Source organism: Bison bison, unplaced genomic scaffold, assembly GCF_000754665.1.
Source record: "Bison bison bison isolate TAMUID 2011002044 unplaced genomic scaffold, Bison_UMD1.0 scf7180017864471, whole genome shotgun sequence".
Lineage (NCBI taxonomy): Eukaryota > Metazoa > Chordata > Mammalia > Artiodactyla > Bovidae > Bison > Bison bison.
The window spans coordinates 14062901-14087614 of NW_011495032.1; the positions used below are offsets into that span (position 1 = coordinate 14062901).

The following is a 24714-nucleotide window of genomic DNA, read 5'->3' on the forward strand; positions in this document are numbered from 1 at the left end:
CTGTTTTTTTTTTTTTTTTTTTTTAAACATAGTTAAGCTTAGGTCTCCCTGCATGTCCTCTTGCAGCCTGCAGTCCTTTCCCCACTAGCAGCCTGAGTGATCTTTGCAAACTGCCATCCCCTGCCAGTGACAGCCTCTGTGGTCCCCTTGTACCTGGAAAACAGCCTGGGCTCCTTCAATCCTCCTAGGGCAAGCTAGGCTGCCCAACCGACCCTTACTGGGCTCCCCAGGCCTCAGCCACACAGGCCTTTGTGATGGTCAGGCATGTCCGAGTGCTTCCCGGCCTTGGGCCTTTCTGTTGCTGGTCCTTTTGGCCAATGCGCTCTGTCCCCAGTTCTCTGTATGATTGGCATCTCGTATTGTGTAGGTCTTATCTCAGATGTCACTTCCATGATGCCTTTTGTAGCCTCTGTGACTTCACCCTGTTTTCATTTTTGAAGGTATTCATCGGGCTCTGGAGTTAACTCTGCTCTCTTCTCCCATTTCCATCCTCATTGGCCTTGGAGAGTAGGAGCCGAGGAAATGAGCTCTTCAGCCCCTTGTTCACTAAAGTGGCCCTAGGAGCTTGAATAAGCTGGTGCCATAGTGGACTCTGGAGACATTTATTTGTTGATAAATGGATACCTATTTTGAAAAAGCTTAGAGCCTAGTCAGGAAAATGGACATGTCTGAAAAGAATTACAACACAGAAACTAGTAAGTTCCCCATGACAAGTACAGATGAAGAGTTAGGGAAGCTCAGACTCAAGAAGCTGGAGGAGTCCGGGGCAGGGACAGTCCTGAGCAGGTCCACAGGATTTAAAGAAGCCAAAATCAAGTGGTGAGCCCAAGGAACTGGCACTACAGATTGAGGAACTGAGGGGGAGAAGCCAGTGTGGACCTGCATTTGCCAGAGTTTGTGGCCAGGCCAGAGGTTCTGTGAATGGAGCCGTGGACCAGAGCACTGGGAAGATGGGTCTGGGCCCCAGCTGGAGGGCTTGGAGAAGCAGGGTCAGGGTCTCAGACTTGGTTTTGTAGTCTGCGGGAAGCCCCTGGTTATTTGTCAGTGGTCTGGTGGCAGGATCAGAACCACGCCTTGGGGATGTTGTCAGCATGGGCATCCGTTGGGTTCTCAGTGCTGTCCTGGAGTTGAGCCCTGGTCAGTTTCCATTTCCCTTCTCCACAGGGTTTACTCACTTCAAACCTCCTATTCTTTATTCTCAGCTGATGGTATTATGCCTGCTTCACAGAATCATCTTCAAAGCTTGCAGACTCACTTAACCCCACTCCTTGACACCTCCCTATCCCCATGTCAGTTCACATACACTCCTGTCTCTCACTCGTCCCTCCTCCTGTGTTCCAGCTCTGTCACCTCCTATGCCCAGGGACCACCTGCCATCAAAGTCATCCTGTCTCCTCTGGTCAACCTCTGACTCTCTTGTGAAGTTACTGTTTCTCCCTCCTTCATAGCTGCTTTGGCTCTGGGGTCCCCATGTCTCCTGCAGAGCACTGCTCTTGATTGCCTGGATCTCAACCTGGACTTTGGAATTCTTGACCCCAACCTTCCTTACCTTCTGCGTCTAACTGCAACCTGTCATCATGACTCCCTTCGTAGCTCTCAACTCCGTTTAGTTTCCTCCTTTGCCACTCCAGCGACAAACTACCATTTCTCTCCATGTGCTGTCCCCTCTGCCACCTAGATCCTTTGCAGTCCATTCTACACAGCCAGAGTGATCTTAGAAAGAGGCAAGTCTGATCACTGCATCCTTGTTGAGGAACCTTGAATGACAAGACTTTTGTGTCAGGAGAAAATGTTGGTGTCATGATGTTGTGGCTTCCTTTAGTATCCTCATGGGTGCCAGTCCTTAAGCCTGCTCTTCCCTGACCCCTGAGCGCCTGCCTGCCTAACCTCTCCTGATACTTCGCCTTTAAGTCGGGGAAGATCTCCCACACTGCCCCGGTCCTCTGTTCTTTGTGCACAGCACCATGACCCATGTAGGTTGCAACCCTGTACATGGTTATGTCCTGTTTATGTCCCAGTTTCCCCCAGGCTGTAAGTTCCTTGAGGGCAGGAGCTATGCCTTGCTTTCCCTTGTGTCTACATTAGTATCTAGGAGATGCTTGATGGACATCTTCGTAATGAGTAAGTGAAGACTTAAAGAGGCCAGATGACCTATGACAGTGAAGAAGGCAGGAGAGCATTCACAATCTAATAAAAAGTCACAGATTGCATCATTGATTGTGTGCCATGGGATTGTGTTTCTTCTCCTTTACCATTATTTTGAAAAATAGAATTAAATTAATTCTCTGGGAGAATTACTTATAAACCATAGATCTGACTAAGGTAGAATATGAAACAAAACCAGACAACTTATTAGATCAACACACACTTTTCTAAACAAAAAACAGCTGTCAGTTATTCTGATATATTTGTTACTCTTTAACCAGATGATTCGAGATTCTTCTCTACAAATCATAGTATGAGAGACTCTACGTGTATTCCTGTGTGTTTGAGACTCCATCTATATAGTGTAATACGAGCATGAGTTATATGTTGCTGTATAATCTAGATCAAAAGCCAAAAAGAATAATAATGATCAGCCTTTGATTCTGAGGTGGTCACACCACATAATCGTGCATTTGATTTGAGTAGATGTAAAAACAGAACTTGAAGTGTTCCATTTTATCCACCATCCAGTATGTCTGAAATGTCTAGTCATGGCTTAAAACATACTTTGCCTATAAAACTGAAATAATTTATATTCCTAGCTAGTGCATATGCAAGAAATACTTATGTTTTCTGGTTTTCATTTTTGGATTGAATAAACATACCATTAAGAGCTTTGAAGCACATATCTGAAATGGAAAAGTCTTATGATGGCTGAGAAGATGTATTCCTAAATTAGCAATGAGATATGTTCAGTTTGAGCTAATGGAGTATTTAGTATTGGAAAAGACTCTGATGCTGGGAGGGATTGGGGGCAAGAGGAGAAGGGGATGACAGAGGATGAGATGGCTGGATGGCATCACTGACTCGATGGATGTGAGTCTCAGTGAACTCCGGGAGTTGGTGATGGACAGGGAGGCCTGGCGTACTGTGATTCATGGGGTCGCAAAGAGTCGGACACGACTGAGCGACTGATCTGATCTGATCTGATTTATGGAGGCATGTTGTTTTGCATCATGGTTACATAAACTATGTCCTTCTTAATTACATTTAAACCAATGCATAAAGGGCTTATTATGCTATGTTTTAAGATACAGACTGAATATTTTGAGGTGAACTTAACTCACAAATTCTTTCTTTTGCAGGGCAAATATATGGATATTGAATTTGATTTTAAAGGCGATCCACTGGGAGGAGTGATAAGTAACTGTGAGTATTTTAAAGAAGTTCAGAATAGTAAAATATATATTAATATGTAAATAGAATAGTTTAGATACTTGGGTCTTTAAGAAATAGCTATAAGGATACATTTCCTGTTCTTACAGTTAGATTTTAAACCTATGCATTTTAGATTGTTTTTATAGTATTTAATTTCCAAGTCTTTTTTAAAAGATCAGAGTCTTTGCCTTTGAGAAATTTTTTAGAAATCTGCTAAAGAAATAAATATTAGCCCAACTGTATTTTATATTCTGTAGCCAATCCAGTAATAAAAAAGATTCTTCAACAGTTGTTTTCTTTAACAAAATTATGGTTAAAAAAAACAAATAATAATTGATTTTAATAACTTTTTTTTTTAATTTTATTTTATTTTTTAACTTTACATAATTGTATTAGTTTTGCCAAATATCAAAATGAATCCGCCACAGGTATACATGTGTTCCCCATCCTGAACCCTCCTCCCTCCTCCCTCCCCATACCATCCCTCTGGGTCGTCCCAGTGCACTAGCCCCAAGCATCCAGTCTCATGCATCGAACCTGGACTGGCAACTCGTTTCTTACATGATATTTTACATGTTTCAATGTCATTCTCCCAAATCTTCCCACCCTCTCCCTCTCCCACAGAGTCCATAAGACTGTTCTATACATCAGTGTCTCTTTTGATTTTAATAACTTTTTGAGATAACATTTATCTGATAGGATGAGAAAAACCTGTTCTTCAGGTTTTAAGAAATTTTGTCTTTAAGTGTATTTAGATAATTGAAATGTGATACACCTGTTAGGTAGAAACAGATTTATTTAGTTTTCTTTAGTCATGATTTGTGATTGTAGTGAAACATTCTCTGTCAAAGGTGAAAAAAGGAACAAAATTAGGTCAGGTCTACTCAACAGTCCCAGGCGCAGAGTTTTCTCGGGGGCACAGTGGTCAGTACCTGTTGTCAATGAGGCCCCTTCATCCACGCTTTGGAACTATCCTGATGTCTCTGCTCCTGTTGATTTCATCTGATTCGTTTGGGATGTGTAAGATGACAACTCAGGGTTTGTGCCCATCCAGTGGGAGCCACAGCCTAGCTACCCTCTTGTTTTTTTGAGGGCCACACTGCCGATCCACCCCACCTCCCCACCTTCCCCTGGCTCCTCTCTGCCCTAAGATGCTATTAGGATTGTTAGAATGAAAGCAGTCTAAGCCTGTACTAGACAAAAAGCAAATTGGCTCAGATATCTGAAGCACTGCTTTTTGTTATAGTAGTGGCATTCTTTCTCCAAATAAAATTTTACTCCAAATATCAAACAGATAAAACAAGGCCTGATCTGGTTAAAGAGGAAATGAGTTGCCAGAACCCCTAGACCCCCGGGTGGCCCCTGAGATCTTCCTGACAAACTCTAGAACCAGAGGAATGCCATTTGATTCCAAAATGAGTGTTTTTAGAATTTGGGCACACCGTGCAGCTGAATTTTTTAAAAACCACAACTCATGGAGTAAACTTCTAGGGCTAGAGTTTCTTCATCTTGGAAACAATAGAACTGACTTGGATGAATTCCATGGTTCTTCCCATTTCTACCATTTGTAGTTTTTAAATAATTTAATTTTTTAATTTAGTTTGTGTACCATCCATTGGGATTATCCATATTTGCAAAAATGTATTGTTACTGGGGAAACATCTTGAAGAGGAAGTTTTAATCTGAAGTGAAATTGGCTAGGGTGGTGCAACTTATGTTAAATGATTTTAAATGTCAAATAAGGATGCAGAAGTACTCATGCAAACCATTTATGATGCCACCAAAAGCAAATGATTATAACCCTGCCAAGTTTGTCAGGCAAGCTTCCTTCACAGTATATGCCAATTGGTGAGAGCTGTACAGGAAAAGGTAGCCTCAATTTTAAGACCACCTTTTTAAGAAATGATTAACTTTTATTCTGAAAGATAGTTATAACACATTTACAGCACTTGTATTTTATAAGAGAAATTAGCTCTAGTTATTAATTGAATAGCACATTATTTTTAAAATGAGAATAAATGAACTGTCTTTATTATAGAACATTCTGAGATGACTGAACCTATGTTACTCTTGAGGACTCTAGGAAAATATTTAAGGATGACTTAGATTGCAAGTATTAGAAAATCACTTGGATTTTACATTTTGAAGTTTCAAATTTCAAACAGAAATGTCTTCCTGTCCCTAGTCCTTGCAGTATCCATGGAGAATAAATAGTAAACACTCAGTTCATTTCCAGTGAAGATTAATATATCATCATGAATGGATTTCAAATGGTCTCTGTTACCATTTGTTCCCACAATGAAATAATATTGAAAGTTGTGGTAGTGGGAACACCCTGGTATTTTAGAGTATCCTTTGGTTTGAAAAGGAGAGGGAAACATTAGTGGTGAGAGCAGGAAATTTCACCCAGTATAGACAGAGGACTGACTCATAGGTGGCCACAGGGAACTGCTGCCTGCTGTCTTAAGGGAGTATAAAGCCATGGGTAAACCCACTCTTGTTCTCACCAAGCTGCCAAAAGTTAGCTTCTTGTACCCAGAAAAGAAGACAAGATCTGCCATTTTGTTCAGTTCAGTTTAGTCGCTTAGTCGTGTCTGAGTCTTTCGACTCCATGGACCACAGCACGCCAGGCCTCCCTGTCCATCACCAACTCCTGGAGTTCACCCAAACTCATGTCCATTGAGTCGGTGATGCCATCCAACCATCTCATCCTCTGTCGTCCCCTTTTCCTCCTGCCTTCAATCTTACCCAGCATCAGGGTCTTTTCAAATGAGTCAGCTCTTCAAGTGAGGTGGCCAAAGTATTGGGAGTTTCAGCTTCAACATCAGCCCTTCCAGTGAATATTCAGGACTGATATCCTTTAGGATTGACTGGTTGGATCTCCTTGCAGTCCAAGGGATTCTCAAGAGTCCTCTCCAACACTACAGTTCAAAAGCATAAATTCTTCAGCACTCAGCTTTCTTTATAGTCCAACTCTCACATCCATACATGACTACTGGAAACAATAGCCTTGACTAGTTGGACCTTTGTTGGCAAAGTAATGTCTCTGCTTTTTAATATGCTGTCTAGGTTGGTCATAGCTTTTCTTGCAAGGAGTAAGCACCTTTTAATTTCATGGCTGTGCTCACCATCTGCAGTGATTTTAGAGCCCAAAAAAGTAAAGTCAGCCACTGTTTCCAGTGTTTCCCCATCTATTTGCCATGAAGTGATGGGACCAGATGCCATGATCTTAGTTAAAAGAAGACAAGATTTGCCATTTTGTACGAAGTCTATATTGCTTGTTTTGTTAGCGGCCAGCTAGTAAAAGTGTAAGACGCTTTGGGTTAATTATTACCTTGAAAAAGTCATAGGATCACTTGAGCCCATTGTGTACCCAGGAAGTGGGGGGAAAAAGCCCAATAACTTACTCTATCTTTCTAAGAGAGGTGTGCTGTAAAACTTGTCTTCATCTCATTTGAAAGCTATGTGTTTCTGAGATTAGTGTCATTAGGAGAGAGGTGTTACAAAAAGAGAAAATGGCAAACATTTACTTAAGTAGAGAAGATAAAATATGGATGCATATCCAGATTTTTGGCTGATGTGAAGTACTGTTTCTACTATTTGTTAATGCTTATTGATCTCATAAAATTTATACATTTACATTCGAGGATTTTGAACCTAATGTTATGAACTTAAAATGTTTGGAAACCTGTTGCTTTTATTAATACTATAGATACTTGTTTATAGTTATGGCAGTAAAAGGCAATTCAGACTGTGCAGAAAATATGGTACAAGTCTCAAGGGATTTTATTTCCTAAAAAGCATACAGATGTATTGGGTTGGTCGAAAAGTTCATTTGGGCTCTTCCATATGATCTTACAGGAAAACCTGAACAAACTTTTTGGTAATCCAATACTAAGAAGAAGCCTCAAGATTTCAAGTGTGCATATATACCTGAGGGAACTGTAAGGACAGGAGACAAAATTGTCCTGTTCACAGTAACGTATCAGGAGCCTAGGGTGATATCTGGCATACCGTAGGTGCTCAGTAAATGCTGGAGACAAGGATGGAATTGGTTAAATATAGGTAGGCTCTGTGTTTTCCTGCTTTATTATTTGGGTCATATCCATGATCTTACGTATGCAGCTCTCAGTGATTTATCATGTGTGTGCCAATGTCTAAACAAAAAGACAAATTACTTAATTCTCTGTGCCTTCATTTCTTTATCTTTGAAATGAGGGTAATAGTGCTGATGTCATAGAATTGTGATGAGTTGTGAATAATTTGTTAACATCCAAAGCGCTTGTAACAGGGCCTGGCATGTAGTAAGCACTCAGTAAACGTTAGCTTCTTTTCATTGTACTTATTTGTTGATGGTCTCTAGCTCCCAGACCAATATATACCCTATAATAACAGAGACTTAGTTTGTATGGTTGCTGAATGACAGTAACTAAAATAGTGTCTGATGTCTATTATATAATTGTTGAATTAACTACATGTAAGTACCTAGTGTGCAACAAGTACAATTCGACACAGAGAAATTTATTGAATAATAAAGCTGCTTCTTCATTGGATAATTTTATCTGAAAATTCTATGCTAATCATTTAAAAATACTTTATCTAAATCCCAGAAAGGCTAACAGAGTTGTTGGCAATCAAACTTCTCTGTTGCTGATGTCTGTTCAGCTTGAAAAAAGTAACACAATCCTGTGATTATGAACGAAAGCAAATGTTGAAGTTGGTGTGTGGTCCAGTTATGATTACTGCCCAGTAAACCACCCCAGGCTTAGTGGAGTAAAACAACACCCTGTCATATGCTCTTGGATTCTGTGGGTCAAGAATTCAGATGGAGTCAGCAGAGCTGGCTTGTCACTACAGCATATGGAGCTTCAGCTGCATGGACTTCCCCAGTGTTGGGGAAGACTTACACAAATGGTGGGGGTCATAGTCCTCTGGGGTCTTTGTCATTCACATGTCAGGCTTCTGTGCTGGGATCATTCAAGGACTGGGCTCAGCTAGACACGTAGAGGGCCATCTACGTGTGGGCATGGGTGGTTTGGGCTTCTCACAGCAGGCCGGCTAGGTTCTGAGAGGGAGTGCCCCAAAAGGGAACATACTGACATACTGAAAGAACCAGGAAGAAGCCCGAGGAACCTGGGAAATCGTACAGTGTTACTTTGACACTCTTCAGTCCATGTAGGCACAAGTTTGCTCACTTTCAGTGCTGGGGGATGTGGACTGCACCTCTCAGTGGGAAGAGTGTGGAAAGAATCGGTGACCATTTTATTTTAAAAAGCCTAAACCCAATGGATTGTTTACAGAAATGGCCACAACAGTGTTTCAGCTTGGATCCACCCTCTGCAGTAGTCCCTTCTCTCATGACATAAGGCTTGGCTGTGAGATTTGTTTTGGTCAGTGGAACAACTCACAAATATGGTGCACTGACAAACTTGAAAATTGGTTCTGTGCTGGGACTTGTCCTCTCTTGCTTCTCTGGGGAACTGTCTCATCACCTTCATGTGTATGAACCTGGGTGAGTCAGCTGGATGATGAGAGACGCATGGAATGAACCAGCAGACGTATGAGTTGAGAGCATCTTAGGTCAGCCAGCTGCCAGCCAACCTGGGTTAGATCAGAAGAACTACAAAGCTAACTCTCAGACTCATGAGTTAATAAATGATATTGGTCTAAGCTGGTAGGTTTTGGGACCTTTGCTATGCAGTGGAAAGTAAATAACTAAGACAGAAGTCTAATAAGTAATGTGCTTTCCCCACACAGTTTGGAAACGCATGAGAAATAGGCATAGGAATCAAGCTGGAGAGAAGGCAGCTTTATTACTGTAGAGGCAAGGTTGAAGAAAGTGGTTTGGTTTATCACCAAGAGGGGTGCTAGTAGTCCTCTGGCAGGTGGGCAGGTATTGACCACACTGAGCAGCCCCTGGGGAGTGGAGCGGAATGTGCACAGTGTGGGGAACCAGAGGACTGAGCTGTACACACATGCCCATTTCTTCTCCAAACTTCGCTGCTCAGAGGTGTATTTCCTCCTGCCAAGCGGAGGAGTGAGTCAGGGTCTCCTGGGCTGGGGAGTTAATTGCAGAAAATCCTTCCACATGGACTCAGAAAGCAGGAATAAATGCCCACCTTACTTACTAGAAAGATGAGGGGGATGGGTAGAAGGAATTGCTTTGAATTCCTTTTCTTTTACATTTCTTTTGAATTTTTGATGCAATTAATTTATGTGCTATCTCATGGCTTGCTGTTTAGTCCATATGTATGGCGCACTCATGCCATTTTGTAGCATATGGAATATAATTTTACTCTTTTTAAGTTGTTTGAGGTTTATAGCTTTTTTTCTTCCTTTTACATTATACCTTTGGCTTAATTGATGATGAGTGGGTGACTGGGAGCAGAACTGCTTGTTACAACACTTCCTAAAGGAAACTTGAATCTGCTTTGTTTTTGGTGGGTGGGTGGGTGGGGTGGTGTGTGTGTGTGTGTGTGTGTCTGTGTGTGTCTGTGTGTGTCTGTGTGTGTGTGTTATGTATTGAGGTGGAATTGGGGACTTTCCTGTACATGAATCAGTTCTCAACAGCTAGTGACTATTCAAGGTCTGTTTTTATAAATAAATAGGGTCTGTTTGTAATCTGTCTTCTTTAGAGTCAAAATTCATCAAAATTTGATGTACTGAGGCAGTACATCACCTAGTTTATAATTCAAGGCTGGGCTTTTTTAGCACTTTGACATTTAATACCCCTCCAGAAGACAGAAATAATCCACCATTGGTTGTGAAGTATCTGTAGCAATAAAGCTGAAATTTCAGAGAGCAATTCTGTTCCTCTGTAATGGATGGCTTTATATAAAAGTAGATGCTTTGTCTCATTTTTACTTTGGTATTATTTCTTATATAAAAATATGTTTACCATGAAAAGAAAAGACTGCATGTTTATCATGAAATAAGACTACATACAATACTATAGAAGAAATCAGATGTTCACATATGTCTAAATTAACCTCAGATTAAGAAATGAATTGGGATTTATTAGAATAGTGTGTATAATAATAAGATATTGTGGACTAGATATTTCATTAATTTTATTTCAGGGTTGGGCATCAAATTTTAGATTCCAATACATAGACACATGAGTAATTTTTCAGTTATTAGATAAATTTTAAATTTGTATTAGAAAAAAATCCGTGGTAAAAATGCATAAGTGCTATATATATGGAACCAGATTCTAGCAAAAAACCCATAGTTAATCAGGTAGATAATAAGGCACATTTTCTTAGGGTTTCAAACCCCAAATTGGTTTTTCATGTGTAGACACTGAGAGCCCTTTCACAACTTTTAATGCAACATGTCCAGCTATCTTTGGTACTGATTTATCACTTTAGGATTCTGACTTTTGAGTTAGAACTTTAAGCTGATTTCTTAAAAATGAAAATGCTGCGTGGAGGTGGAGATATGGGAAAAAACTATCATACCAGGTGTTTGAGGGCTTGCAAAGTCTGGGACATGTAGCCACACAGAGGTCTGTGTGAGACCCGGGCTGAAAGAGAGCCCTGGAGTGAGCACCCATGTCTGCTTTCTTTTAGTATAATACATGGGCACAGGGAGTGATTTGTAAGAAGATATTTGCCTCATCTTTTTTACTTTAAAGCTTGTCTTTAGTGAAACTTCCTAATTGTCAATCTTGAGGGTAATGTTTTATATTTCCAAAAATACACTGTAGAGTTGATTTTAGAATATATACCCCAATGTATGAACAAACATTTGTTCATAATCCAAGTTTTTCATTGAAATTACCATCAGTTATGCCCAGTAAATCACTGGTTATTTGACATTTTTTCTTCAGGGATGGTGATCCAAGGCAGCAGAGTCCATATGGAGATAAATGTTGTTACTTAGGTGGCAGGTCCTTAATTACTGCTAACTGTATCATTTCGCATTAGGGAAGGGACATAGATCCATTGGAAAAGCCGTGTGTGTGTGTGTGTGTGTGTGTGTTTGTGCACGTGTGTGCGTGCATGCACTTGCATTTGCTCTGTCGTGTCCGACTCTTTGTGACCATATGGTCTGTAGCCCACCATGCTTCTCTGCCCATGGAATTTTCCAGGCAAGAATAGTGGAGTGGGTTGCCATTTCCTATTCCAGGGGATCTTCCTGACCCAGGGATTGAACCTGTGTCTCTTGTGTCTCCTCCATTGGCAGGCAGATTCTTTACCACTGTGCCACCTGGGAAGTCCTCAGTGCCACTCACTTTTTTCTAGTGTGTATCTGTGGCGAGGAGCAGGGCTCATTGTCATTCCTGCCTTACAAGCAAAACAGGCAAAGCTGATTCTTCTATAAGCTTTAATCAAGATCTTGGACCATTTCTTTTTCTTTTCTGTCCAGGAAGAGAGATTATATGTCAAGTAAAGAAACTTTGATCCTGCTATCTAATCTTTTAACTGTTATACTCCAAGTAATGTGAAATTTTTTTCTTCTTTGAAACCACTACTTGTTCTTTTATTCCTTGGCTTATTAAAAGACTTTCTTTTTTAACAGGTGCAAACATGGACATTTTACTTCTTTCATTTCTTGTGCCTTAGGGAGGTTGTCTCAGTGCCAGGCACATGTATCAGCTATGAACTAGCAAGTAATTAGTCAAAACTAAGAAAGCCCCTCAATTGGTCTGGTGCTGTTAATAGTCAGGTGTCAGTGTCATGGTGGAGTCAGGGGGGAAGTTCTGATTCTAGAATTTCTTTGTCCCTTCCCATTGCTTTTCCCCTTTAGAATGTCTTCATAGGTTTCTTTCTTCCCTTTAAACTTAAATTTATATCAGATATCAAATGGGCTTCCCTAGTGGCTCAGACAGTAAAGAATCTGCCTGCAGAGCAGGAGACGTGAATTTGATCCCTGAGTTAGGAAGATTCCCTGGAGAAGGGATTGGCTACCCACTCCAGTATTCTTGCCTGGGAAATCCCATGGACAGAAGAGCCTGGTGGGCGATGGTCCATGGGATCGTAAAGAGTCAGACACAACTGAGTGATGAACACTTTAACTTATATCAAATTTAATATGAACTTAGATTTATGTCTTGAGGGAGGAATGCAGCTTCACTGGAATATATGGAATATATGGAGATTATTTTACTGTCTTCTCTATTAAATATCTGGTGTATCCTGTACTCCTTTTTATTAAGTCTTGTTAGCAGAGCTGCAGTCTTGTTAGCAGTGGTAGCAGAAGCATCTAAAACAAAAGAGGAGGCCATGGCAGTGTTTTGCTTTGCCTTAAGTCAGGGTCATACTTAAATAAATTTAAATGTTCAGGTGGCAAGTCCTTAGAGTGAATTGAATTTATTTGAGTAATTATTTGATATGGCTTCATGCTGTTAGGTTATGTTGGTGCACGCACATTTAAAAAATAGAATAGGGAATGGCTTTAAGCACTAGTAAATTATTTGGGAGCAAACATTTTCCTGATTACTTTTCTGCCTCGAAGCTTATAACTTAAAGAAAAGTCATAAAGAAATAAGCTCTGGGATAATCGACATAGCATTTTACGTGGTAAAACCCTTAACTGCTTTGTAGTAAAAGGCTCTCACTTTGTGATCAAGTTGTTTAGGTGAAGTCAAACATTTTTTGTGAAGAATAGTCTCAGCCTTTCCAAGTGTTTATGGATTTAGCGTTCTGTTTGAAAGAAAATTATAAAGCACATAAGCAGGATACCTTAGTCTCCTAAAGCTTTGCATTCTGGCTCTGTCGCTTAGTAACAATGTGTTGCCTCGTTTTCTCATCTACAATATGGGGCTTGTAAAATCAACTTCAGAGGAGGTATGATAATAAATGAAAAGTATTGAATGCGGAGCAAAAGGTCAGTGAAAGTTTCCTTGTACTTCCCCTCCTGCACTTTTTCTTTTAAACTCAGGTTGTATTATGTTTCAGATTTGAATGTGATAGTGATCACTGATTATATCAGGATGTGTGGTACAAGGAGTATACTGGCCAGCATTCCTTTCCACACTGCATAAGCGGATATCATTCATTAACTTGGTGACTCTTATCTGCTGAATCATACAACCATCACTGTTTCTAAGCTCCCCATTGTGTGTGAGCATGTGTTCAAATGTGCCAAACATGAGGCTGGCCGTGTTGCTGTTGCACAGCGTGTCCCTGTCACGGGCTCTGAAGTTGATTTCGTGTCTTGAAGTAAGTAGTACAGTTTGCTTGTGGAGTGTAACTGGGTGAGTGGCACTGAACAGTTGTTCGTCATCATCATTGAGGTGCCCCATGAGGCGAGGGCAGCATAGTGGGATTCTTGGTGCTATGGGGAGAGCCTGGGTTTTGCAGGCTTTCACAGGTGAAGGACACATGGTCATTCTGCCTTTCTCATCCCCACCTTCTGCTGTCTCTCTCAAGGGTGTTGGCAGCCCACCTTAGACAAAGCTGCTGCCCTTGGTTTGAGTGGTGAGAGTGATTGAGACAGCTGTAGGTGTGACAGTTGTAGGTCCAGAGGAAGAAGGTCTTCAGGGGTGTAGTCGGTGCTGGGCTCATCCCAGGTAATTCTGTCATATGGTGGGTGAGCAGTAAGTGAGCTTCATGAAAGGATGAAGTAAACTGGAGCATTTGTTTCTGTTTTTCATGTAGTTACTTTCTTCTAGGCTTGAGGAATTAAGATTAGTTAGTGTCTCAGTGCGGAGAAGGCAATGGCACCCCACTGCAGTACTCTTGCCTGGAAAATCCCATGGACGGAGCAGCCTGGTAGGCTGCAGTCCATTGGGTCGCTAAGAGTCGGACACTACTGAACGACTTCACTTCACTTTTCACTTTCATGCATTGGAGAAGGAAATGGCAACCCACTCCAGTGTTCTTGCCTGGAGAATCCCAGGGACAGGGGAGCCTGGTGGGCTGCCGTCTCTGGGGTCGCACGGAGTCGGACATGACTGAAGAGACTTAGCAGCAGCAGCAGTGTCTCAGTGAAGACTCTGCCCAGGCACTGAGTTCTTTCTTCTAAAACTATGCTGGTACTCTTAGGACCCCAGAGGAGCTTGGTCCATGATGAGTGCCATCATATACTTTTATCCTTACCTGTTTTGTTTATTCTGTCTGCTGCCTTGGATGTCAGTATTTATTGATTGAAATGTTCAGTCCTTAGACAGGAGGACTATTACACAATCCTTTTTTGAATTTTATCTCACTTGTGCTTTTCAGTTTCAGTTTTTTTTGGCTAAATATGAAGTCTTCAGTACTCTCCATCTGTGATTTGAGGGCATTTGCAGTTGTCCAAGTCAAGTAAGAGCTGAAGATGAAATCTCTGCAGCATCTTGTTCTTAATAATTTTTGTATTTACATGTTTTTGTTCTTTCTGTCAACTTTATGTATCCTCTTAACCTATCTCTTCATTCTTACAAATGGCCTCATGTATTTGGAGCACCCTAGGACGTCCCTGTTCATTGAATCTACACTTTTTAACTCTCCCTAAACTCCTCCTCTTGTGCTGGTAAGGTTTCCAGAAATACGAGTTAAGAAGTTCAGGGAAAAGTCCCTGTGAAATTGCACACTGTACTCTCCGTTACTAATTTTTTGGATAATGTTTAGATTTCAGTCTGATGGTAAATCGAATGTGTCTGTTCTCTAGAATTAGTGCTCAATAATGGGATCACTGATGCATAATTTTATAAGTAAATTTGGCCTTTGACCACAGAATCCAGACCCTCTTTTATATCGCTGGTCAGTGATAAACAGGACTCTAGGTAGGAATATTCTCTGCAGTTCTACTTTGCCACTCTCTGTTTCTGCCACAGTGGTGCCTTTCTGGTTGGCTTGCTGGTATTCATCCCTTCTTTTCTCCCTGTCTGCCTCCCTCCCTTCCTGAAAATTTGATAATGTGTCAATTACAGCATGAAAAAATTATCCAGCATCAATGAAAGTATACTGTCAGATAACACCAGATTCCATTAAATGAGAACCACCTTTCATTCTTTAAGACTTCAAGAGATCAAAGAGGTTTGCTTCTCTTATGCCAGGTAGCACTGGGGTCAGATGGCTTGATTTCAAATCTTTCTTAAGCACTTGAACTATCAGTTTTTTCATCTGTGAAGTTATACCTTACAAAATGATGAGGATTCAATGAAATAATGTCTATAAAGCACTTAGCGTAAAATATCAAAAATATTTAATTTGTTATCATTATAACTCTTCAGTGAATTCTTAACTGAATGGCTGCATTTCCTTACTTGGACTTGTAATACTACATATTGAAGAACCTAATGTCATCAGGTTGCACTAGTGGTAAAGAACCCTCCTGCTGATTCAGGAGATGCAGGAAACTGGGTTTGATCCCTGGATGGAAAGATCCTCTGGAGGGGATCTTTGGCATTCATGGCTAGAGAATCCCATGGACAGAGGAGCCTGGCAGGCTACAGTCCATAGGATTGCAAGGAGTTGGACATGACTGAAGCAACTTAGCATGCATGCAGTGTCATCATATATAAAATCAAGAGAATATTATTATAAAAGCTGTGTTGTCTTTAATCAGCTTGTTGATTGTATTGTTGAACTTATTTTGCATATTCACTATTGTTCAACTGGAAGCTGGTTTGTTTAATTTAGTGGTTCTAGATAGAGTTGTGCTTCTTCCTGAAAGTAGAACTGAAAATGTAGCTTCTGTTATTACTTTATTAGTACAAAACAGAAAATGAAAAAGAAAGTTGAGGGGGAAGAGAAAGAAGCACAGTGTATATGAAAGTGAGATTAATGCTGTATTATGCTTTTGATTCTTTTTCTCTTTAGATCTTTTAGAGAAATCTCGAGTTGTTAAGCAGCCAAGAGGCGAAAGAAACTTCCATGTGTTTTATCAGCTGCTTTCTGGTGCCTCTGAAGAGCTTCTCAGTAAGTCCCTGTTTTTGTGTTTTAATTTAATTTTTACTGTTGCAGCATCCAAAGAAGAAGTGTCCCTTATGATTTTCCTCTTTTTCTCTTAAAATTTTTCCATGATTCCACTTGAAGGGAAGAACACGATGGGTTGGCTTCTACCGCCTTGCAGTCTTTGGTATCTGTCTCTGTAGTACCTCACCAGGTACTGGAACATGTCTCAGATGCGTTGCTAAAAGAGCTAAAAGTTGGGGGAAGGACTTATTATCAATACAAAAAAAATAAAATGGAAGACTATAATTTGTGTTACAGATGTGTTGCTAAAAGAGCTAAAAATTGGGGGAGAGGCTCATTATCTATTAAAAAAAAAACAAAATGGAAGAATATAATTAGTCCACTTGGAGAGAAGTTAGCAGGGAGCAGTAGATGAGTATAATCATATAAAAACATACTACTCAGTGACAATTTAAAAATAGTGGAAAAGACATTTGCAACTGATACAAGAGATAAAAATATGACCTTTAGATATTTTAGAGAACTATTATAAGTCCATCAGGAGAGTATCCAGTAGTCAGTAACTAAGTGATGAAAAGTTTTGAACAAATAGTTTAAACAAAAAGAGCTACGGAAAATCAACACACTTGGGGAAAAAATTACCCTCATACTCAGTTCAGTTCAGTCGCTCAGTCATGTCCGATGCTTTGCGATCCTGTGGACTGCAGCACGCCAGGCCTCCCTGTCTATCACCAACTCCCGAAGTTTACTCAAACTCAAGTCCATTGAGTTGGTGATGCCATCCAACCATCTCATCCTCTGTCATCCCCTTCTCCTCCCACCTTCAGCCTTTCCCAGCACCAGGGTCTTTTCCAATGAGTCAGTTCTTCATATCAGGTGGCCAAAGTATTGGAGTTTCAGCTTCAATATCAGTCCGTTCAATGACTGTTCAGGACTGATTTCCTTTAGGATGGACTGGTTGGATCTCCGTGCAGTCCAAGGGACTCTCAAGAGTCTTCTCCAACACCACAGTTCAAAAGCATCAATTCTTCGGCACTCAGCCATCTTCACAGTCCAACTCTCACATCCATACGTGATTACTAGAAAAACCATAGCCTTGACTAGTTGGACCTTTGTTGACAAAGTAATGTCTCTGCTTTTGAATATGCTATCTCGGTTGGTCATAACTTTTCTTCCAAGGAGCAAGCATCTTTTAATTTCATGGCTGCAATCACCATCTGTAGTGATTTTGGAGCCCAAAAAAATGAAGTCTGTCACTGTTTCCACTGTTTCCCCATCTATTTGCCATGAAGTGATGGGACCAGATGCCATGATCTTCGTTTTCTGAATGTTGAGTTTTAAGCCAACTTTTTCATTCTCCTTTTTTACTTTCATCAAGAGGTTCTTTAGTCCTTCTTCACTTTCTGCCATAAGGGTGGTGTCATCTGCATATCTGAGGTTATTGATATTTCTCCTGGCAATCTTGATTCCAGCTTGTGCTTCATCCAGCCTGGCATTTCTCATGATGTACTCTGCATATAAGTTAAATAGGCAGGATGACAGTATACAGCCCTGACATATTCCTTTCCTAATTTGGAACCTGTTGATCCATGTCCAGTTCTAACTGTTGCTTCCTGACCTGCATGCAGATTTCTCAGGAGGCAGGTCAGGTGGTCTGGTATTCTCATCTCTTGAAGAATTTTCCACAGTTTGTTGTGATCCCCACAGTCAAAGGCTTTGGCATAGTCAATAAAGCAGAAGTAGATGTTAATTATCAATAAATGTAAATTGAAGCAGCACTGAAGTAGCCCCTGCACATGTATTAGCTAAAGCTATTGAAGAGGATAAAGCTGGCAGAGTTGTCAGGACTGATCGATCTGTCTAGAGCTTCTGAGTATCACTTCAAAGTGAGGACTTTTTCCTGGGGGACTAGTTGGCAAAGCAGAAGAAGTCATAAAATGATCAGACTTTGCTGCCCAGGCATACCACTTTTTGGATTACATCCCAATGGAATCATTCAAAAGAATCCAAAAAATATTTTGTGTGAAGACATTAATCACTGGCTTTTATTTATTATAACAAACTGGAGAAAATCCAAGTGTCCAACAGTGGGAGAATCACTAGGCAGACATCATATGTTATAAGGAAACAGCGCATTGAAGATAAATATCCAAATATGGAAAGGGCCTGCAAAAAAAAAAGTTTGAAATATGTACACATGATAAAGCTGATTTTGGTCAAATACTATTACTTATATATTTGAGTTGATACCATTTATTTCTGTTCTTTTGGTTCAATGCATAGTATGAAAGTCTTTTATCTGAAGGGTTAAAGGAATGAGATGTTAAAGATGATTAGATTTATTGAAGTAACTTATCAACTCGTATGTGTGATTCAATAGATAAGCTTAAACTTGAGCGGGATTTCAGCAGATATAACTACCTGAGTCTGGACTCGGCCAAAGTTAATGGAGTGGATGATGCAGCAAATTTCAGAACCGTTAGGGTAAGATGTAATGCTTTTATTACTCTTTAAAATGGGTAATGTTATATCGCTCAATCAGAATTGTTAAAGTTTGGACTTTTCTTTGATTCCTAACTCATGCTCCCAAAGGTTTTATAATTATAGAATTTATTGTATTTTTATTAGTTTGATATTTTACTAGCTCAATAGTCATACGGTATTGAGAAGGCCAGGCTTTATTGGAGCATGCAATTTTACTGTTTATCAAAAGGAGCTTTCTTATCTATTTTGGGGTTTGACTTTTTATATTGTACTGAAATTCCAAATGTATTTATAACCAATGCTCAGTAGTTAATTTCCACATGTGAAAACTGTCCTACAATTATGTTAAGTCAAATCTATTTTTCAGACAGAAAGTCATGTTTATATATAGTTTTTGAAAAATCCTCCATAAAACAGAATAATTAGCATTTGTGTTCATTAGAAAAAAAAATTATTTTAAATTAAATTCTGCTTTCTATGTTTCTGAGGCACTTGGAAAGTTGCTTCTATTAGGAAATGATCCTGCTAACTGTTATTTACTTCCAGATGATACAGCTGCAATAGTGGCAGGGGTGGGCATAGGCTGGATTATAGATAAAATAAGATTGGAATCAGTTCATCTTTAGGGGTGAGTGAATATAACATGTGGTTCTTTTCCTGCTCTCTAGACTTGTGTATGTTTGAAATTTCTAGAATGATAAATCTTATAGTACTCCCATTGCTGTGTAACCTAGTCATTATAAATAAATAGGTAGATTGACTGGGGTGGGGGGAAGTAAATAAGTAAGCAAGCAAACTGGGCTGTTCTCCAAAAAGAAAACGTTTCTTGAGAGTATCATTTTTTCTAAGTTGTCTGAACAGCCTCATATGGAAGCCTGTTGATCCCTGGTCATGATTTTAAGTTTGGGACCAGTTCTGTGATTACTTTGCTTGGCAAATCATTGGCACACAATAAAAATTTATGACTGGACGAATGTTCCTTATTACCCATAGTTCCTGGAATTGAGCACTTCACCTTTGCAAACCACAGTTTTTCTCATATGTAAAATAAATGAGGAGGTTTTTTGGTCGGGGATTACGTAAGGTTTTTTGCTTGGTTTTGTTTCTAGCAGCAGAACACCAGTATGAAAACACACACGCACACAGCTGCTGACACACACGCGCGCACGCACACACACACACACACAGAGCTGCTGTGGTTGGAATTAGAGTGGGAACCGAGGGCTCAGCTCTCCACCTTCTCTCCCTCTATCTTCCTCTTTGCCACAGCCCATGAAATACCCCAGGGCTCCTTGAATCAGAATTTGAAACCACTGAGCAAGATAGAGCCCCTCATTGGTGCTAATTCAGTTCATTCATTGTTAGGTTGGCCACAAAGTTCGTTCAGATTTTTCCATATGATGTTAGTTTTGCCTTTTGGAAAGTTTACTCTGGGACACTTTGTCTTTTTGATTTTTTTTCAGAGGCGAGTCTGTTTTATGATTTTTTTTTTTTAAAATAATAGAGAACTGCAGACAGAAAACAGTTGCTTTTTCTCCCCTAGAATGCCATGCAGATTGTGGGTTTCATGGACCATGAAGCTGAGTCTGTGTTGGAGGTAGTGGCTGCGGTGTTGAAGCTGGGGAACATTGAGTTCAAGCCTGAATCGCGAGTGAATGGCTTAGATGAAAGCAAGATCAAAGATAAAAATGGTAAGTCAGTGGAGGACGGGCCCTGTTGAGCAAAACTGACTTTGAACTTCTGCCCAGTTTTTAATGTAGAAAGTAAAACTTACTTTGAGTTGAAAAAACTTTCTAGTGAAACCGAACAGAAATGTAATTACAGCTCGGTCTGAAGTCTTTTAATTTATATATTTTACACTGATTGATTTGAAAATGATTTAGAAAGAACGCTGTAAGCCTTGAAAGTGATTGATTATTAGCAGCAGATATGCAGTAACTCTTTGTGACCATTCCCCCTACAACAGAGTTAAAAGAAATTTGCGAGCTGACCGGCATTGACCAGTCAGTTCTAGAGCGAGCTTTCAGCTTCCGAACAGTTGAGGCCAAGCAAGAGAAAGTTTCAACTACACTGAATGTGGCTCAGGTGGGTGAAACATAATGTCTAGAAGGGAGTTTTTAAAGTCTTCAGAATCTTGTATAAGTGGAAACAAAAATTTTATTTTTCAGACTATTATCCTGTCGTATTATATTCTAGGCATTGTTTTAGGCACTAGGGGTACAGAGTAAACTAAACACACAAAGATCCCTGCCTTTGTGGAGCTTAAAATTTTGTCAGGAGGAGCCAGACAAAGCAGTAGACCTAGAAAATTCATATAGCAAGCTAGCCGGTGATAAGTGCAATGAACAGAGAAGAAAGTAGAGCAGGGTAAGGGAGACCCATAGTGTTCAGGGCAGAGGGGTTGAGTGAGCTGAGAAATAGCTGGAGAGTTGTGAGCACAGGTGGTATGATCTGCCTTGTAAGGGGTCGTTCTGGTTGCAGTATAGACAGCAGAGTGTAAGGGACAGAGGGTGTCTTAGTCACTTTGGCTGCTTTAACAGAATACTGTATTCTCTTTAAACAAAAACAGTTATTTTTCACAGTTCTTGAGGCTGGAAGGCTGAGATTAGAGTGCCAAGATAGTCGAATTTGTGCTGAGGGCCCTCTTCCTTATATACAGACACCTGCCTACTTACTGTATCCTCACATGGCAGAGAGAAGGAGTGAGCAAATGTGAGCTTTGGTGTCTTCATCCCTTTTTAAGGATACCTGTCCCATTATGGGGACTCCAGCCTCACCACCACATCTAAATCTAACTGCCTTTTAAAGGCCCCCACCTCCAAATACCGTCACACTGGGGCTTCAACATATGGATTTGGGGGAGGGGGATACACATTCATAACTCAGGGGAGTGCGCAGTTGTGTGCTAACCCATAGTCGATAGTGGCTTTTGAACCAGATGGCGGCAGTGGAATGAGAAGTATATTTTGAAAGGGGATGCAATAAGATTTGCTGATGCGTTGATATGTGTGAGATGAAAGACAGAGAAGAGTCAAGGGTGACTCCCAACATTTTTGGCCCAAGCACCATTATTGATTTGGAGAAGACAGTGGGGGAAGCTGGCTGTGGTTAAATGACCAGATTGGCTTCCCTGCCTTTCTTACTGTTCACCCTCCACCCTCCACACTTAGGCCAGTGGAGTCTTTCTAAGACACAAGTCTGAGTTGCTTATGTCTTTTCTCCTTTGGTTCAAGGATGGATGAACAGATGTATTCCAGCATGCTTGTATATGTAGGAGCTTGTATAGACCTTTTCAGTATAAATCCTTTGTTCTATGGCTTAGACACTGTCCCACCAGTCACTGTTGATCTGGGCTAGAATTAAACGGTTAACTCAGGATTTTTCCCACTCAGGCCTGTTCTGTCTAGCTGTATTTTCATCCTCCTTGTAAGTAGCCTTAAGCATCTGCAAGACATAGAGTGGGCTTAGTCTGTCTCTCTACTGCTCTGAGCTAGACTTTCTTACTAACCCAAAACACATACATGCTTTTAGCTTTCTTTCAACATTGATTTCTTACTTAAGATGAGCAGTTTTGACTACGAAAATACTATAGCTTTATAATTATGTAAATTTGAGGTGTAACAATCCCTTTCTAGCTATAACTGCTGTGTGTCCTTCTTCCTAAGTTACTACTACCGCTACGATGTCTGTCCTTGTCCACCTCACTCATTCAAAGTCAGATGGTGAGTCACTTGCCTCATCAAGAAAAATTGGTTGAGAGCCCACACAGCGGAAGCCTCCGGATAGACCATTAGTAGGGACATAAGAACATGATTTCTGAGCCAGTCTTTGAATGATTAGATGTATAAAGAATAGACGAAATGGTATTTCAAAAAAAAAAGTGTGAGAGGAGCCAGGTTTGGCGTACATAGTAGAAAAGAGTTGATCAGGCTTGGTTAAGGCTATAAATATGTAAAGAGGATTCAGAGCTACATGGCTAGAAATGATGTCAGAGCGGATTGTGTGCAACAGCGGTTCTCCAACTTGAGGGTGCATGAGAATCACCTGGAGGCTTTCTTAGACACGGTTTGCAGGTCATACCCCCTGCAGTGTTTGGTTCAGTAGGTCTGAGGTAGGATGGGAGAATTTGCATTTCTAACAAATTCCCAGTTGCTGCTGCTGCTGCTGCTGTCCAACCCGAGGTCCCATTTTGAGAATATTTCAACAGAGTGGGGATGGTGAAGTATATAGTGATGCGGTGAGAAAACATCTGTTTAAGAGGCCCTTTAGGAATATTTCATATATATTATATATATATATGGAATATATATGGATGTATTTCTGTCTTTTTAGTGTGTGTTTTATTCTTGCATTTTAATGATCCTGTACAGAAATCAGACCCAGGTGCCTCTTACATTTATAATTTTGGGTCACCTTGCATTACAGGGTAAAACTTTCCCCCATTCTTTTAACCATTGACATAAAAAATTGGCTTGAGATCTCAGATTATTCAGCTTCTTATTCTAGTTTTTTTATTGTTGTTGTAGGATTCATGGAGTTTGTTTCCACCAGTCTTATGGCCTAAAAGATTTTTATTCCTACAAGATGTGATTTGTTTTATTGCCTTTTCCTCATAACTTCAATTCTTGGGCCCCATTATCATCTTTACTGCTCTATGCCTCATTTTCCCCAAGGCATTTAGATCTTTCCCCAGATGGAATGACTAATATTGAAATAACAGAAACTCAAGACAGAGTTATTATTCAGCTTCTACCACATACTTGCGCCTTGGCTCCCAGAGTCCCTGTCATCTGACCCTAAATGACTTCTCCCAGTTTATTCCCTGATAGTTCTCTAAATGCCATACTCATTTCTACCTGGGGCCTTTGCTCCTGCTTATCCATGTAATTGCTAATTCCTTCTGCTGTCTAGATGGTCCTTGAATTGTACCTCATCTAAGAAGCCTTCTGCAATCATAAGGCCCCGATTATTCCTTCTCTGAACTTGTTTTTCTCCTGTAAACTCCTTTAGAACTTGCCCTTTGATTGTTTGACCTCCCATATTCCTCTCTAAGCTCCCGGAAGGTGGGCCCCATGCCATACATCTCTGTGTCTCCACTTACCCTACTGTCCTGGGTCACACCTGATACTGGACATCATCATGGAAGCAGATTCCTCCTGGGGTTTTTCTCTAAGAGCTTCATCAGCTGCAGAAACAGTCATGTCATTTGTGCTTAGAATCTGAGATGGCGAGTCTGTGCACTCGGCGTCTTCCCTCATTTCTACACATCTTACTCACGATCCTTATATGGGAATAAACCGTCCTTTGGAGGATGTTACTGTGGAGATGAGGTGGCAGCAGTCAGACCCAAGAAACTACAGGTAGCAAACTGACATCCGTGAGGCCAGATACAGCTCAGTAGGTGTACTTTATTTGATGAATATTTGAGGAAATTGTAGTTTTGGCTTATTTGTGTTAGCTTGCTTTTTAAATTTTGAAGTTGAGTTCCTTTAACCTGGAATGCAGTTTCCATCTCACTTGGACCCCACTATTTCCCATTGATTTCTATTGTGCAGTCCCTAAAAGCATCTGAGTTTGAGACTTCTAAATAAGTTTTTGAGCAAAACAAGGACGATTAAGATTGTCAGTGGTTACACTTTAAAAAATATAAAGCAGTTTACCAGAATAAGTTGTCAGTATTCATTCAGTTGCATACTGAAACAGTGGTTTGTTTATAGCAAATTGCATACGGTTAGGAGAGCTGGATGATGTGATGATGAAATAGGGTCTGTTTATAAATAAGTAGTGTTTGGAAATGACTTGAACTTATAAGAAGAAAGGGGAAAGGATTAAGAAAGAATTATCTAGGTTTATGAGGCCATAGAAGAGGACAAGGACACTTCAAAATACACCTGCAGACTATGTGCCAAGCACTGTTCTAGGCACTTAAATTATCTATTTAAAAAAAAAAAAACAGAACAAAACCTAGAAGAAAGGGTATTGGAGAAAGACCAGTCTTCTAAATTAAACATTCTGTCTTTGT

The 24714-nt window shown here is 40.3% G+C and overlaps 1 protein-coding gene across 5 annotated transcripts in view; it reads left to right on the forward strand.

Annotated features, from left to right (window-relative positions):
• Positions 1–24714, forward strand: part of MYO1B (myosin IB) — a 199730-nt gene that overhangs the window by 122802 nt on the left and 52214 nt on the right. For all 5 annotated transcript variants that reach the window (XM_010860845.1, XM_010860844.1, XM_010860847.1 and 2 more), the window contains exons 7-11: positions 3291–3354; positions 16113–16211; positions 18589–18692; positions 20236–20383; positions 20659–20777. In XM_010860845.1, coding sequence (XP_010859147.1) covers positions 3291–3354; positions 16113–16211; positions 18589–18692; positions 20236–20383; positions 20659–20777 — 534 coding nt within the window. The remainder of the gene's footprint in view (positions 1–3290; positions 3355–16112; positions 16212–18588; positions 18693–20235; positions 20384–20658; positions 20778–24714) is intronic.